General features: G+C 34.6%; 1 protein-coding gene across 1 annotated transcript; it reads left to right on the plus strand.

Moving 5' to 3' along the window:
- The first annotated feature begins 234 nt into the window (after window positions 1-234).
- On the plus strand, window positions 235-5,888 carry AGT (alanine:glyoxylate aminotransferase). Its single transcript, XM_006843314.4, has 5 exons — window positions 235-518; window positions 1,718-2,002; window positions 3,598-3,964; window positions 4,632-4,842; window positions 5,594-5,888. The coding sequence occupies exons 1-5, from the start codon at window positions 314-316 to the stop codon at window positions 5,729-5,731; spliced, it is 1,206 nt and encodes a 401-aa protein (XP_006843377.1). The 5' UTR covers window positions 235-313; the 3' UTR covers window positions 5,732-5,888.
- Window positions 5,889-16,985: the final 11,097 nt, after the last annotated feature.

Genomic DNA, 16,985 nt, shown 5'->3' on the forward strand with positions numbered 1-16,985 from the left:
ACAATTATTTGGATTTTGATCTCTCTCTTGTTTGGTAGAAGGAATCTATGTGCTCTTTGATCACTTCTTGGTGATTTGGTGTTATGAGCTATTAGACCTGTCACTTGATCATTATCATTGAAAATCCGAAAGGAAATAAAAAACCAAACTTCCTCTCTCTCTCTCTCTCTCTCTCTCTCTCTCCTCTATTTCTCCATTTTATTGATTGAGAATGATGGTTTTGCAGGAGAAATTGTGTGAGCAGTCGGTTTGCACAAGGAGGAATCTCTGTCTAAAAGGAGCTTGCTGTTGTGTTTAGAGAGAGAGAGAGAAGATGGATTACATGTATGGACCTGGGAGGAACCACTTGTTTGTGCCGGGGCCAGTCAATATTCCTGAGCCCGTGATAAGGGCAATGAACAGGAACAATGAGGATTATCGCTCCCCTGCTATCCCTGCATTGACTAAGACACTCCTCGAGGATGTCAAGAAGATCTTCAAGACCACCAGTGGAACCCCCTTCCTCATCCCCACTACAGGTACCACAACTCTGTCTCCCTCTCTTGGACCCTTCTAGGCCTAGGTATACCGGTCGGTTCAATCAACCCGTCTAATCGGACAAGTTTCTTACGATTAAAAAATTATAAAATAATTAATAAAATATAAAAAGTATATTTAAATTATGATGAAGTTAAAAATTAATAAAATAATAATAATAATAATTTAAAGTATTTTTGATATTTTAAAAAAAAGGGCAAAAAATTTAAAATAAATATTTATGGCCTGAACAATTTCCAATCTTTGCTGTATGAAAAACATTGAAAAATGCATTATAAACAAAATCCCTTATTTTTTGAAATTTTATATAATTTCTTAAAAAAAAAAGGGTTGGGTTGGGATTTTTCCTACACTAGATTCGAGTCACTTTTATCGATTTTTCCTACATTGGGTCACAATTCTTTTTTCGATCAGATCTCAAATCGGGTGGATGTAAATGTGTCGTTGATTAGGTTCAAAATTCAAAAAAACATTTTTCGAATTCTGACACAACTCAACCAGTCCAATTTAAAATTGAATAGCTAAGGATATTTATGACCTTCTTGGATTAAAGTTAAATGGTTTCGTAGAGTAGAATCCCTTATTATTAAACTCCGAAAGAAGAATCATCAACGAGTTAATATTGATGCTCAAAAAGAACCCATTAGAAAATTGACAAAGTATATAATGAGACTATTTACTTTTTGTACGAGGTAGTCACAATTAATCTTGACCATTATATGTGAAATTGGATGGGTATATTTTTTCTATTGACCAAGCTCAAAGTTCAAAATAAATTTTCTTGAATTTTGTAACATACCCTAGCTATCAGATCTCACATCAGATGGTTGTTCTACTACGTACTATGGTGCTATGTTCTGGAAAAAAAAAATATATATATAACATGGAGTTTGGATAATCCTCTATGGAATAAACTATATTCCCATGGACTATGGAAACACGAGTCCTTCGAGATATCATAATCCAATAAATGGAGCGACAATGATTATTAGAGAATACGTGGAACCACCTGTGCATAATGTGTCCCCAATTGTGGGTCCCACTACGTGTACTGCACCATTCATATGTTGATTCAATGATGCTGATCCAATGAACTATATTATTTCTATGCTCATGGGATTATAGTACACTTTGCCTTCTTTCATTTCATCATTTTGAATTCCTTGTCTTGAAAGCACAGGTACTGGAGCATGGGAGAGTGCATTAACAAACACTCTGTCACCAAGAGATCGAATCGTTTCTTTCCTAATGGGGCAATTCAGTCTCCTATGGATCGATCAACAACAACGCCTCAATTTCAATGTGGATGTTATAGAGAGTGAATGGGGACAAGGAGCGAATCTCGATGCGCTCGCGTCGAAACTGGCCGAGGATAGAGGGCACACCATTAAGGCCATTTGCATTGTTCATAATGAGACAGCAACTGGAGTCACTAACAATCTTGCAACAGTTAGGAGAATCCTGGGTAAGCATTAAATTCATTTCATAAGTTTTCTTTGGTCCCATATCTGTCTGAGCTTTGGTACATATGAATCTATTTTTCCTGATCTTGGACAACTAAGCATGTTCATGCAAGAGTAGTGCTGGGATGGATAGATTGAACTAAGATGTGTGACAATTGAGAGTATTCTTCCCAATCTTTTTGTAAAGTTGGTTATTTTTGTAGCATTTGGCTCTATTCTTTTCACATTGTTTATGACCATCTTTTTTTTTAATGTGCTAACTTTTGCATTTAGTAACAATGTAGTATTCTTTATGGCTATCTTGCTACAAAGATTTTGGGCCTGTTACCTTTCGCGCATAAACTCCACAAACACCCCAAGCAGTTGTAAAATCGAACCTCTGGGGTGCATCATTTCCTTCCACAGTTTTTGAGGAAAATTCACTCAAACTTCATAATTTCACACCTAATGGCTTGGGTTGATTCTGGCCTTTTTAACCTAGGTTAGCCATCTTTTTTTAATACTTTCCAATATTTATCCTTCCTCGTATTTCTACAAAGTAGCCAAAAAATACAAAACATTCTAAAAGTAACAGAGATAGATTGATTCCCTTTTTGTTTCATGTTTTTGTGATTGCTTATACTGTTGCTGCCATTGCATCCTAATCTACTTTACAAAGAGGCAGAATCCTATAGTCATAGTTTAGTACAAATGACTAAGTAATCGTAGTACAAATGACTAAATAATCGGAATCTGGCGTGTGCATGTGTGCTTCAATATTAGAATTTTAGCAATATGTTCATATCAAATATTGCTTTTCTACTCTTTGTAGAGCATGATAACAAATATTTCCATTTTCTTAAAATCCTTGGGGAAAGAATTAACATGCATTGTTAATATCTTGACAACTTTCCCAATTTTTCCCATTTTTGTTTATCTTATTTTTGTTTTAGAAAACAAGTTTTGAAAAAATGTTATGTTAACTATGGTAAATCTGAGCTAAGCACTATACAGTCGATCTATTAAAGATGTTGAAGAGAGCAGGGGGGCCACCATCGTCCCAATCTCTCTCTCCAACATCCCCCATCTATTTATAGGGCCAAGGTCTTAAAAACCCGAATCAGATCCTGAATCACTAGGGGTCCGTTTCTAAGTAGACCGAACCTATTCAGGTGATTCCTAGGTACGATCTTTGTATGGATACAACAGAAATAAAAAAATCATTGAGCTAATTCAGAATAACCATTGTTGGGAAGTAGCCTGGAATCTGTCATTGTTCAGGTAGAACATGGATCTACTTGATCTTTTGTAAGGTCTATGATGTGTTTGAAATTTTGAATATAATGGTACTTGTACCAAATTTTTGTTTAAAATGGATGCTAACTCTATATGTACCAAATTGCACAGTACGGTTACATATGCTATGATATACTTCTTAATTATTTTAGACATTGCTCTCTCTCTCTCTCTTTCTCTCTCTCTCTCTCTCTCTCTCTCTCTCTCTCTCTCTCTCTCTCTCTCTCTCTATATATATATATATATATATATATATATATATATATATGTGAGGGTTCTAACAATCAGTTTATCATCTATTTTTTGTGGAATCTCTCCTCAGATGATCTCAGGCACCCTGCATTGCTGCTTGTGGATGGAGTTTCTTCCATTTGTGCTTTGGACTTTCGCATGGACGAGTGGGGGATCGACGTGGCCCTTACTGGCTCGCAAAAGGCACTCTCCCTGCCCACTGGCATCGGTCTTGTGTGTGCTAGTCCGAAGGCATTAGAGGCTTCCAAGTCTGCTAAATCTGTGAGGGTTTTCTTTGATTGGAATGATTATTTGAGGTTTTATAAGATGGGGACCTATTGGCCATACACACCCTCTATCCAACTCCTCTATGGACTTAGAGCTGCTCTTGATCTCATCTTTGAGGAGGGACTTGACAATGTCATTGCAAGGCACAGCCGACTTGGAAAAGCAACTAGGTACTGCTGCTACAACTACTACTATTGCATTACCACTAATACTACTACTCTCTCTATCTACATCTCATTAATCCACTTCTGTAATCTCTTGGGATTAATGTTATCAATGCCGGACCAAACAATTCAACAGGTGCCTTGTTTAGTCCAGTCCAAAGTTAAAACAATCGAAAACCAGTCAAACATTGTGGCCAATTGAAATGACATGCTTTTTGGTTAGACTAGTAAACAAGGTCGGTCAATTTTTTGTTAATATATTTCATATTTTTACCTATTCTTCATAATTTTCTTTATTTTTTTAACTGAAGGTCAAATTAGTTTTGATTGGATCATACCTCTCAATGATTCATTGGCCGGTCTAGTTTTGATGACAGTAGTTTAGGATCATCTACATGTGTGTGTGGAAATGGGGAAGCCACTTTTAAAGAAAAACTATTTGAAAATAGTAAACGTACCCTTTTTCAATTGGTTTTGTCTATTTCTTCCTTTAGTGACTGCCTATGTTCATGGGAATATGGAAAGGCACCAGCATACCATGTCTTCTTTTAGAAGTTGGGTTTCTCTTTTCTTAACTTTCCTATTGGCTCCTCATAATTTATGGATTTCGTTCAAATACAACCAGCTTACCTTCCCATGTTTCAATTAAATTTAGCTATTGTTTACCATACAGGCTTGCTGTTGAAGCATGGGGTTTGAAGAATTGCACCCAAAAGGAGGAGTGGTTTAGTGACACAGTCACAGCTGTGGTGATTCCAGCAAATATTGATAGCTCAGAGATTGTGAGGAGGGCTTGGAATAGATACAACCTAAGCTTGGGACTGGGCTTGAACAAAGTGGCAGGAAAAGTGTTCAGAATAGGGCATCTTGGCAACCTTAATGAGGTATATAATCTCTCTCTCTCTCTCTCTCTCTCATATCTAAGGGTACTCTCTTATCTATTTTAGTGGTTTAAATTTTCAATAGAACAATGATGATACTTTTTGAAGAATGATCTATTGATTTAATGAAAGTTTCAACCTTAGTCATCATTAAAGAATTAAGAGAGGAGTATGGCTATTGGAAGAAATGGTGGGAACATATCTCTGGATAATTTAGCTCTACTTTGAGCACATCTTTTTCTTCTTTGGGATAAGTTCATGTTGGATCAAGATCACATTCATGCAAGTCCCATCCCTAACCATCCATTCGTTGGATAAAGATTTTATTGGTAGCCAGCATTACCAACAAAGTGGACACATTTCAGCCCATTTTTCGTTTTTTACGTTTTATTTTTATTTTTCTTTGGAGTGCCTAGATGAGGCACTACCTGGTTTATTAGACTTGAATAAAATTCAAAACATTTACTAACACTCAAATGTAAAATTCAAAACATATACTAACACTCAATGCCGGCTACCTGTGAGATTCAACAGGGGCCCTCTGGCCTATGGTATGATAAACCTGTATCATCTTTTTCTCCATTTGTTACACCCCCTCTTATGAACTTAAAAACTTGTGTGTGTGCAGTGACTGTGTGTGTGTGCATGTGTGACAGAGAAATTTATATAATTTGTGTGTGCGGAGTGACTGTGTGTGTGTGCATGTGTGTGTGTGTGACAGAGAAATTTATATAATTGTTGCATTGTTTTGCAGTTACAATTGCTGGGATGCCTGAGTGGGGTGGAGATGATTCTCAAGGATGTGGGTTACCCTGTGAAGCTAGGGAGTGGAGTGGCAGCAGCCAGTGCTTACCTGCAAAACTCAATCCCCATGATTGCTTCGAGAATTTAGTAATCTACTTTCTCTTTGTTATTTGCCTTTTAATCATGTAAAAAGATTTATTTACCGTACTCTTTGGGGCTCAATCTTACTCATCTTATTTCATACATGAACGCATACTCTAGAAACTGTAATATGGCTGGCGTAATGAGTTCAAATTATTTCTCAACTTTGGAGTGAAGCTAGTGAATCAAGCCTTTCCTCACCATTTATTTGTTTTTGTATCATTTATGTGTTTGGCTTTGAGTATCAGGGCTTCCTTGCGGTATGATGTACAGGTTGATGTAGCTTATTTATATCACCCCCATTATTTCAGTTTTTCTATGGAAGTCAGATTTAAAAGTTAAATTGAAACCTCCTCTCTCTCTCTCTCTCTATTAAAAACCGGTTACACTATTGTTTCTTGATCTTACAAACGTTCACTAATGCTTTAATTACTGTAAAAATCGATCAGTATCTGGTTAACATTGTGTAGACCTCTCTTGCAGTTATTTCTTGGTTGTTGCCTGCCCCCTTATCAACATTTGTGTTATGTTTCGTATCATGACTCTCTTCCAGTTAGTTCTTGGTTGTTGCCTGTCTCCTTATCAACATTTGTGTTATGTGGTGTACCGTATCATGAATTTATTTTGTGAAAATATTATTTAAGGGTTGTTGTCTGTCCCCTTATCAACATTTGTGTTATGTGGTGTGCCGCATCATGAATTTAATTTGCGAAAATATTATTTAAGGGGTCAAACTCGCTTGTAAAATAATCAAGAGGTCGAAACATCCCAATTCACACTGGGCTTTACATTAGTTTTTATTTCACTCAAGTTCCTTCTTCAAAAATATTTTTAAAAATACTTTGGTAATTTGACTTGCTTAAGATGCCACAACCAAATTATATGATTACTCTTGCCCGTTTAGGGTGGCTCAAATTATTAAAATACCCATGTTTGTTCAAGTTTCCAATCTTAAACAAAAGCAATTTGTTCATTTTGGAAGATATTTATCTAAGCAATAGAGTGAAACAAAAATTAAAAAATAAACCCTTTAATGTTGATAAACGATATCTTCTGACCCCTCAATGATTTTATAAAGGGTTTTGACCTCTTAAATTGTATCTTCGTGTTTAAGTTGTTAGTAATATATTTAGAAGTTTCATATCTATTTGTATTAAGCAAAAATATCCCCATCTTATTATTTGCTACTTGTTCCCCTTCCCCTATCCAGCTAATATTTAGTTGCCCTAGGCATCCAGCAGTAGACAACGTAAATACATAATAAGGTCATTTACTTTAGGCACAAGGTCATTTTTAATTTGGTATAAGATCATTTTAAATTTTACCACAAGATAAAAATGTATGCGCTGAAACACGAGAAATACCAAATAACTTTACATTGCATAGAAAATAATGCAAGTCTATCATAATTTACTGAGTTCCAACCCAAAAAGAGATAAGGAATATAAGTGGTACGGGTACCATAACTTCAATTAGAATCACAATGACTCCCATTGAGACATTAGAAACCACTTGCATTGAGAAGATTCATTCAATAGGTTTTTTAGTTTTGTGTACTTCATTCCATAGTTTCTCCCAAACTATAATCATGGTGCATCAATGTTTGAATTAGGTTCTTCATTTCTCAATTTGGCCACGACACATTATCATTCTTTTTATAGGGGTGAGAATGGGCTCGAGCCCTACGATGAAACATCCAACTTAATTCTCAAAAGTATATATGGTTTAAACTATTACCATGAAGCCCTATGATGAAACATCCAACTTAATTCTCACCAAAGGGTAGGGCCCCAATCCTCATTAATTCACCGAAAAATAGGAAAGCATCATATGGGTTAGAGACAAATTCATTGGAGATATACAAATTGAATACAATTATAAAGAGTGAACGTGGATAGGTTTTTTCATAGAGAGCTATTTTTAGAGGATTTTTTTATCCTTGAAGAAAACAGAGCTTATACATAGCTTGATTTACAGCCACCTTATTTTCTTCATAGTTGCTTAATTTCATTGGTTTTACGATCAAAAGATGGTCAGATTTAATTTTCCAAATTCCACATCATCTTTCAAGTTTGGTCTTTTTTGTGATTGTTCATTAGAATGAAAAGATGTAATTTTAAATACTGGAAGCAACCAAATGGCCTTAACGTGGTGTTTAAAAATTGCTATAAAGCTATTAAATAAACACGCACACTTAGTCTCCTTCCTAAAAGAGACAGAGAGAGGAGCATGAATATTGAGAAATATTGAGCCAAAGAGAGGTTGCGGGTTTTTTGGTCGGAACTTACGAAATCATCTTCTTTATTACATTATTATATATTTATAAACATTAACATATTTAATTATTTCTGCTATCGTTTTTGAGCAAGATTGCAAAGAGGCATACCTATTGAAGTGGGGTCTCCTTCCAAAAATCCATCACAGAGATGGACATGATGGATTTCAAATTGAAAATTTCATAAGTCAATAATCTTGACGACCAAGATCATGAGCCTGAAAATGAAAAATAGATATTAAACCTCAAAAGTATATATGGTTTAAACTTTGTTTTCGGACTATTTTTTAAATGTTCATTTTCATTATTCAAAATAATTTTAGTTTAAAGTTTCAGTGTTGTCCTTTTTCTTGATAAAGACTATCAACCTGTGAAACTTCAGATCTAAAATCTACCTCCAACATGATTTTTGGTAGGGGACATCATTTTAACAAAACCAAACTTTAATCAACAAACTTTTCCTATATATTAATGATGTACGGTATGGTGTGACCTAGTTTTATCACATAAATGTTACATGATGCATTATTTTTTGAATGTATTACATGATAAATTATCACCCATGTGACATATGGCATCACCAATATGTGTTTCTATAGGTTGTGACTTTTAAAATACAAAAATGACTTTAGTCTCCCTCCTTATGGATTAAATGGCTTTAAAGCTTTGAGGGAAAATAAACCTTTATTTGGATTAAAAGGAGAGTAGCCATTCATGTTTGGAATGGTATCTTTTGGGTAGTGCATTCTATAACTTGGTTTACGTGTGTCTTCACTCATAAAAATGTCACCATTTTGTAAGTTGGAGGAAAATTGAAAGGAAAAGGTTTATACAAGGTTGACGCCTTAAAATGTAGAATTATGGTGCACTTCTAAAATCTTTCAAAAAAAGTTGTTTTGATACTGGAAAAACATCGAATTGATCATCTCGACATCAAAATTTATAGACATCTGGAAAAACATCTAATTGATCATCTCGACAACAAAATTTATAGATATGAAGAAAGAATGAGATTTCAAGTCCTAAAAATAATAATACATCTTGCAAAATATTATCTGGATCGTCTAGTTTTACGATTTTCATGCATTTGTATATCCATTTGATTTGAACTATTTTTTTAGTTTAAAATTTTATAATTAGAGATAGAAATAGATTTTTCACACCATTATAAAGATTTTTTATATCAAACTGCATCTCATGACAACATTTAGTTTAATTGGATTGTTTATGGTAGCAGCCTTATGCTAACCATTCCCATTAAATATTTACTTGTATTCAACTCTCACAAGTTGACAGTTTTAGGTGGAGAAGTGAAGACATGATGATCACAGACCTTTAGGGCACCCAAACTGAAGCTAGAATTTATACTCTATTTGGTATAATAGTTATGGATGCGGGAGTGACAAACTTTATTTTATAAAAATAAAGTTGTAGTATTTTGTACTATTTATTTTAGTTAGATGGTGTATATTTAATATATTTTTTAAAATAATATCAAAATCTAGTATGTCTTTTGAAACGGAGCTATATGAAAAGTATACTTAAAATGGTTTTTCCAAAGAACCATTAAATGTGTCTAAATCTACTTTTGTAATGCACTAGTGTGATAACTATTCCACAACATGTTTCTCTACATCCTCTTTACCCCACTTATTTACATTTAAATCTACTTTTGTAATGCACTAGTGTGATAACTATTCCCAAGATGTTTCTCTACATCCTCTTCTTTACCCCACTTATTTGAAAAACACCGCAAATAATCTCCTAAATCCAATAAATCTTTCGAAAAAGAAGCACTCGTTTCCAGTCGGTTGTATTTAGAGCACATTTGCTACGTGTGAAAACTTTTTATAAAAGTATTTTTCCGTGAAAAAACTCCTTATGATTAGGTGTAGAGTTTTTTCACATCAAATAGTTATGAATTAGTATAGAAAAATGCGATGGGACTAATTGATGTAAAAAAACTCTCACACCTAATTACATGAGAGAATTTTTTTATATGAAAGTATTTTCATGTCTACCAATCATGCCTTTAATAATCACATGGAAATTGATCAGTGAAGCCAAACTTGCCCTTTCCCCAACCTAGAAAATCACTTCAATACTAGGATGGGTGACGTCCTGAGAAGTCCTTGTATCGCATCCCTTTTGAAAAAAAAGAAAAAGAGTCGAGGCTTAATTGGTTAGCGCTTAACGATTTGCAACGCTAAACCCTAGGCTCAGTTCCTATAAAGGGTAGGGGCCCTCTCCCCACCGACTCATCAGAAGGAAAAAAAAAAAATTGCTATTATATAGTATTTCTTTATTCACCAAAAAACAAACATAACAAAAAAGACCCTTTTTATATGCTCGTTCTGAGCTCAGTCATGGTGGAGAGTAGGCTCGCTGGGGCCATTTTTGGCAAACCGGGTACAGTACAATGAAACATCCTGCTAAGTCAAAATCCAATGCGAGCATCTTCTTGTTTTCAAATTGAATCATAAAATTTTTGTCTTGATAGGGGATGGACCTATTTCCTCGTTAGAATTATTTGATTTTCATAAAAAGTACTTAGTTTTTGTCAAATGAATGGGTGATCCGGATCAGCTAAATCGCTTTGTTCCATCATAATTTATTTATTATTATTTTTAATTAAAAAAGTATTTGGCGAGTCAGCGGACTCACCTATAGATATGTGGACCCTCTAAAAATATATCTTTATTTTCTTTATTTAAAACTTTTTTGCACCGATTCTTACACCAAAGCATCGGTCCGATTTGGCCTGGATCGACGATCCAAATCAATCGAGCCGGTGACCAATCTAGGCTCCCCATCTAATGCCTATCCGTCTTTGGGGTCTTTAGGGGCAATAGTGATACATGTGCAAAATAAAATGGAAGGATGACACAAAAGAGCAAGTCTACAAATCCTACAAATGAAAGATTGTTAAAATATTTGGAAAAAATATGTCTATGTCATATTTAAATATGATAATTACAGATTAGTCTCAATTTATGAAAAAATTACGTTCCCACGGATTTGATATTTACAACATCAAACAGTTGCTTCTTTTTTTTTTTTGACAAAGGTTCCAAAATTTTATTAATACAACTAAACAAACGAGATTACATAGGAAGAAACCAACAAAGAAGGCAATGAGGCCCCTGCCTTTGGCGAGGGAATCAGCCAAAGAGTTAGCCTCACAATACACATGAGAAAAAAAAACCGAAAGGGAGGTCGAGAGGTCCAAAATTTCCAACCAAAACGAACGAAGCTTCCATGGGATACACCGCTCCTTCAAGCACCAATCAATCACATTTAAGGAATCAGCTTCAATAATACTGGTAGAGCCAAGATTTTTAGAGATGAAAATTTTAAACCTTGCAATAACGAAACTAGCTCCGCATGATTGGTTGTGGCCGTGCCAAGGAGACCAGCATAGGAAAATATCAAACTATTACGCAAGACCCCCCCAATACCAGCTAAATCAGGATTGCCTAGTGAGCTGCCATCAAAATTCAATTTGAAATACCCCTCCCCTGGTGGCGACCAAAAACATTGAGATCTCATCTTGACTTTGCCCAACAGAAAGAGATTTTGTAGATTTAGCGAAACATCGGGGAGAAAAAGAACCCATCCCACCTTAATGACAGATAACCAGTGCCAAAGGGAGAGCTTGATATTTTCAAGTAGATAGGCTTCAGAAAGACTTATCCCCTCAAAAGTGCGCATATTCCTCTCTTTCCAAATCTCCCAAAGCACTGCTCCTCTAGCAATCTTCCAGACAGTAGTACCTCCGGATGGTTAATGAGGGAGGGAAGGCAAGTTGATACACAATATCCAAAATTGTCAAAGGGATGGGTGTGTGAACCTGAAGTAAACCAAGAAACCAATACCAGATTTTGGAGGCAACTTGACAGTGAATGAAAAGGTGATTATCAGTTTCCTCATCCATTTTACATATTAGAGAGATGCTCGGTAACACTTTACCTCGCTTAATCAAATTGTCAATAGTTTGTTTTGGGTGACAAGCCAAAAGAAAACCTGCACTTTATGGGGGATGGGCCATTTCCAAATTGTGGCAGCTGAAGGCAAAGACCAACGCCATCTATCATGAAATAGCAGTCTATAGCAAGACTTAACCGGAAAGAGACCGTTGCATTCAAGTTCCCAAGTAAGTTCATCCGGGTGGCCAGGGGAGATGTAAACCTTCTCCAATAACCTTAAAAGATGAATCCATTGATTGAAGGCCTCACCAGAGATATTCCAAGCAATGGAGCCTATACACGCGACCAAGTCAGCAACCTTAGCATTTGGTAGGAGAACCTTAGCGAACAGTTCAAGAAAGATAAGTTTCAGTGGGACGTCTCCTAACCACTTATGGTGCCAAAAAACAGTAGAAGCACCATCCCCTACATTTCAACGGAAATGACTCGCAATCATCAGTCTGCATCTGTATATGGGCTTCCATAGAAAGGAAGCTTCACTTAGTTGGCCTCCTTCTAACCACATACAAAATCTGTCTTTGCCATATTTGGAAAGTAGAATCTAAAACCAAAGCTGGTTAGAGCAATGGAAGCTTTGCCACCACCATTTACAGAGTACAGCCTCGTTCATATATTTAAGTCTGCGAATCCTCAAACCTCCTTCATGCTTGGGGGTACAGACCCGATCCCATCTAAGAAGGTGGAACTTCTTAGCAAGTCCAAAAGAACCCCACAAGAAGCTACACATCATCATTTTGATTTTCTTAATAATAGAGGCAGTCATAAGAAGAAGGGACATAAGGTAAATAGGTAAATTCATTATGCATGATTGAAGTAAAGTCACCCTACCACCCAGAGAGAGATACTTGGGCTTCCACATGTCCAACTTAACTAGAACTCTCTCTAATACCCTATCCCAAACCTAAGCAGGATGTCTGGAAATAGAAAGACGAATACCTAGATAAGAGAAGCGAAATGACCCAACTGAACAGCCGAAGTGGTTGGCCAGAGAGTCAAATCTGGTTGACAATTGATACAATACATAAAAGTCTTGCCAAAATTAACCTTTATCCCCAATGCCGCCTCGCAACAATCCATGAAGCAAGTAATATTAGTGATTTAAGCTGCAGAAGCTCTACAATAAAGGTGCACAAGTACAATTTAATGGTTCAAAACTTCAGATCGAAACATCCAAGGCCAAAAATGAATTTCCTTTGTATTTTATTTTATTTTATTTAAAAATGATATTCATCTAAAATTTAGGGTTTAATTTCTTCTTATAAGGAGAATTTCAATAAAATAATACAAATATTTGAAATAAAATATTGACTAAAATAAATTTAGGGGCATTTTGGTTTTTTCTTAATTTAAAATATTTTTAAGATATTTTTATATTGTTCTCTTCATAAAAGTAAACATATACCCCAAAATTCCAACAAATATTTCATTTAAAGAAAAAATAAAAAATAAAAATGAAATTAATTTTTGGCCATTAGATATGGTTTTTTGAAATCTCAACCATCGGAATGGTTGCACCTTTTCACCCGTAAACATATGTGGATTGGATACTTCTCCTTTTTAAAAACAACCCATGCCCTGTATTTTTTTTTTTTCCTGTTTTGTCCTCTAGCCAGATATTGAAAACATCAAACAATTTTTTTTTATTTTTTAAATTATTTTGAAGTGTAGAGACCTATCTGAAGTTTAGATCTTCATATCACACTTTATTTATTTTTTAATGTACATGACGAGATGTTGGAGACAACATACTATCATTTTTAAAATATAGCAAAATTGGAGGGTCTCGCTATCTCTAATAACGAGCCAATCAAACTACCAACTAATACTTCTACTTTATCCAGTCATGTTCTAAGCCGTCCACTTCACCACAAAAATTTTGAAATTTTTTACCCTTACCTCGATTCCATGAGCCCTCTCTTACTTTTGCGAAATGACGACTCTACCTAAGCTCCCAGGCTTCACAAAATTTTACCAAAACTTTAAAAAGCTTTTTGTGGTAAACTAGTGCCTTTATGGTAGGACATAAAGAGCTTGACAACCTTGTCCTTACATTTCAAAAAAAAATTAAAAATAAAATAAAAAATAATAATAATGTGATGTTTCCAACATGGAAAAAGTTTATATAAGGATGCTACCTTATAATGTAGAACTATGGATGCCTCTCAAAAATCAATTGGAAAAGGTACAGATGCATCCGTATGCAAATTGCACCCATCCAACATTGGACCAAGGGGCAAAATTAGAAAACAAATAAATATACCGCTTTTAAAATTTGCAAATAATTGGACTTTCATTTAATTACTATATTTAAATATGGTAAGGACATAATTTTTCTTAAATCTTAAAAAGGAAAATATTGTTAAATGTAGATCGACTCATTATCATATGAAAATTTTAAAATTGAAAAATATTTTGATAGGACTAAAGTCCTATCATAATAAGCAAAGCATCACTGCAAAACTCAGTAGTTCTGGCATCGAAAACTTTCGAATCGATCATCTCGGTCTTAACCATTATGGTTATAAAAAAAGAATAGGATATTAACCCCTAAAAAAATTGTATATTATAAGTTATTATCTGAACCATTCATTTCGCCCTGAAATAAGTGTTCACAGATCCACAAGATGCGTACTCTTTTTTTAGCTTCAAAATTTCATAGTCAATATTAGAAATTTATTTTAGAGCTATCATGGAGATTTCTGACGTCCAAAGTGCTTTTCGGACAAGAAATAAATGTGAGGCTTTACTTTATCTTTCATAAGCTTGGAGGTTATAGAAGCTGCAACTTTTAAAATTTTATACTTATTCATCAAGCAAATCCATAAACGTTTTTCCAGCATTCCGTGACTTGCCCGAGTCCACTCGGACTTAATCAACCTGGCACTATGGGCAAGGCTGAGTAGGGGCGAATTCCACGACAACTCGGCCCTCCTTTATAAATGTAAGTAAAATTATATAAAAATGGAAAAATATATAACAATTGGGAATTACCACTATATTTGTTAGAAATAAATTTTTAGATGATTTGAGAACTTTCATATTTATTTTCTTATTAAATTTTAAAGATTTATCAAAATACCCAATTAGCGATAAAGTGAGAAAAAATAGATTTAGATGAGCTGCCCATGTATGGTGCCAACTAAGTACAACATTTGTTAGGAGGTGCAAGTTAGTTCAAGTGAAAGGATTTGAAAATGACAAGTAGGGCCCAAAAAGACGTGGTTGGAAGTAGTTTGAAAAAATATGGGAACTTATAGCCACACTGGGGATATGACATTTAATAGAACAGAATGAAAAACCAAAATTCATGTAGTCGACCTCAAATAATTTGAAAGATGCTAAAATGATGATAATGATGATGATCAATTGAAAAAAAACCATGATGATGATGATGATACATAATCTCTAATATGAAGATCATAAATGTGTAAAAATAAATAAATTTTAAAAACTAAAATGATAATTTTTGAAGAAAATTATAAACCCTTATTTTAAACTTTTTTCAAAAAACCACAAACCCACGTCTATCTTTTAAGATAGAAGATAGATGGTGCCTTAGGGGATGCAAATGTAGTTATGCATCCCACACGTATAAACCAGTTCTTTTTTTTATATTTTTTTATTATAACTTTTAAATATTACTATTTTTTGTATTTTGTTGTTGTCCAAGTCAATTCGGTCGAGGCCCTTGCCTCAGCCAAAGTTCAAGCACCAAGACAGGGACAAGTTTTTAAGCCTTTGTATTTTATCATATTATTGTTATATTCTTTCATAAAGTTATTCATCAAGGCAAGAAGGCGTGTGTGACTGATTCTTTGGGAGGAGGGGGACCAACATAGTCGCCCTCCGGACAAATAAAAACAGACAAGCAGGTAGCGTGTGTGACTGATTCTTTGACCCCTAAAACAGGAGGAGGGGGACCAACTTAGCGGCCCTCCGGACAAAAAAAAAGACAAGCAGGTAAAGCTAATGAGCTGCAAAAAAAGGACAGATAAATATGTCAAGTAAGAGTGAAGGGCACGCAAATCAGGTGCATTTAGAATTTAGAAAGATGAAGTAAGAGAGTTAGAGAAAGAGTCTTTTATAAATGGAAGATATCAGGGTCAATGAGTCGTTGCATATATGTGTATAGGGTCAATGAGTCGAATACACTTAATCAACTGCTTAAAATTTTATCTTTTTGTCCAAATATTCAATCCATAGTCAATTGTATTGAAGGGTATTTGAAATTACATCAAACCCTTACCCATGTGTGTAGCACCCCACAGGATCACCATTAAATTTGACACGGATCTATAGAAAAATCAAGTCTCACATCCATATGATAATGTTTTTAGAGATTCGTATCAACTTTAATGGTGATCTTTTGATGTCCTATACACATGGATAGGGGAGGGTCTTATAGGATCATTACTTATATATATATATATATATATATATATATAAGAAAAAGATGGGATTAGCCTACTAGTTCATATGAACATATAAGCCTAATGGTCCAGATTGGATATGGGCCGATCTGACAGTCACGGAAGTCTGTCAGTGTTTGAATTTTAATTGTTTTTCTACAAATCCAAATTACTTGAAATTTTAAGCATATATTCATAAAAAGTATATGGATTCTGTCAGCCCACGGGCTGACTACTAATAGTGTCAGCCAATGGCCTAGATTCAATCTGGGCTGATCTGAGAGTTATAATCTTAGTATTTGATTTTTTTTTTTTGCAAATCCAAATTACTTAAAATTTTAGGTGTTCATTCTTCTCATCAAGGCGCACCTAATAAACATAAAAAAAATAATAATTCGTAAAGATATAAATTGATCAAAATACCCTCGAAATGTTTCAGGGGTATTTTGATCAATTTATATTTTTTGAATTATTATTTTTATATTATTATTATATTATTATATTTTTGAAGAAATGATGGTCCAAATTTCAAGTGATTTAGATTTGTAGAAAAAAAATTAAAATTCAAACACAAAATAAGGTCGTGACTGT

Source organism: Amborella trichopoda, chromosome 1 (assembly GCF_054954075.1).
Source record: "Amborella trichopoda isolate Santa Cruz 75 chromosome 1, AtrichopodaSantaCruz75HAP2 v2.0, whole genome shotgun sequence".
Classification (NCBI taxonomy): domain Eukaryota; kingdom Viridiplantae; phylum Streptophyta; class Magnoliopsida; order Amborellales; family Amborellaceae; genus Amborella; species Amborella trichopoda.

Bases quoted from the DNA above. Each gene is read 5' to 3' on its own strand.
- AGT (XM_006843314.4), top strand. From the start codon at position 314: ATGGATTACATGTATGGACCTGGGAGGAACCACTTGTTTGTGCCGGGG. The intron at 519-1,717 runs GTACCACAACTC...TTGAAAGCACAG, and splicing joins CTTCCTCATCCCCACTACAG to GTACTGGAGCATGGGAGAGT. The intron at 3,965-4,631 runs GTACTGCTGCTA...TTTACCATACAG, and splicing joins CGACTTGGAAAAGCAACTAG to GCTTGCTGTTGAAGCATGGG.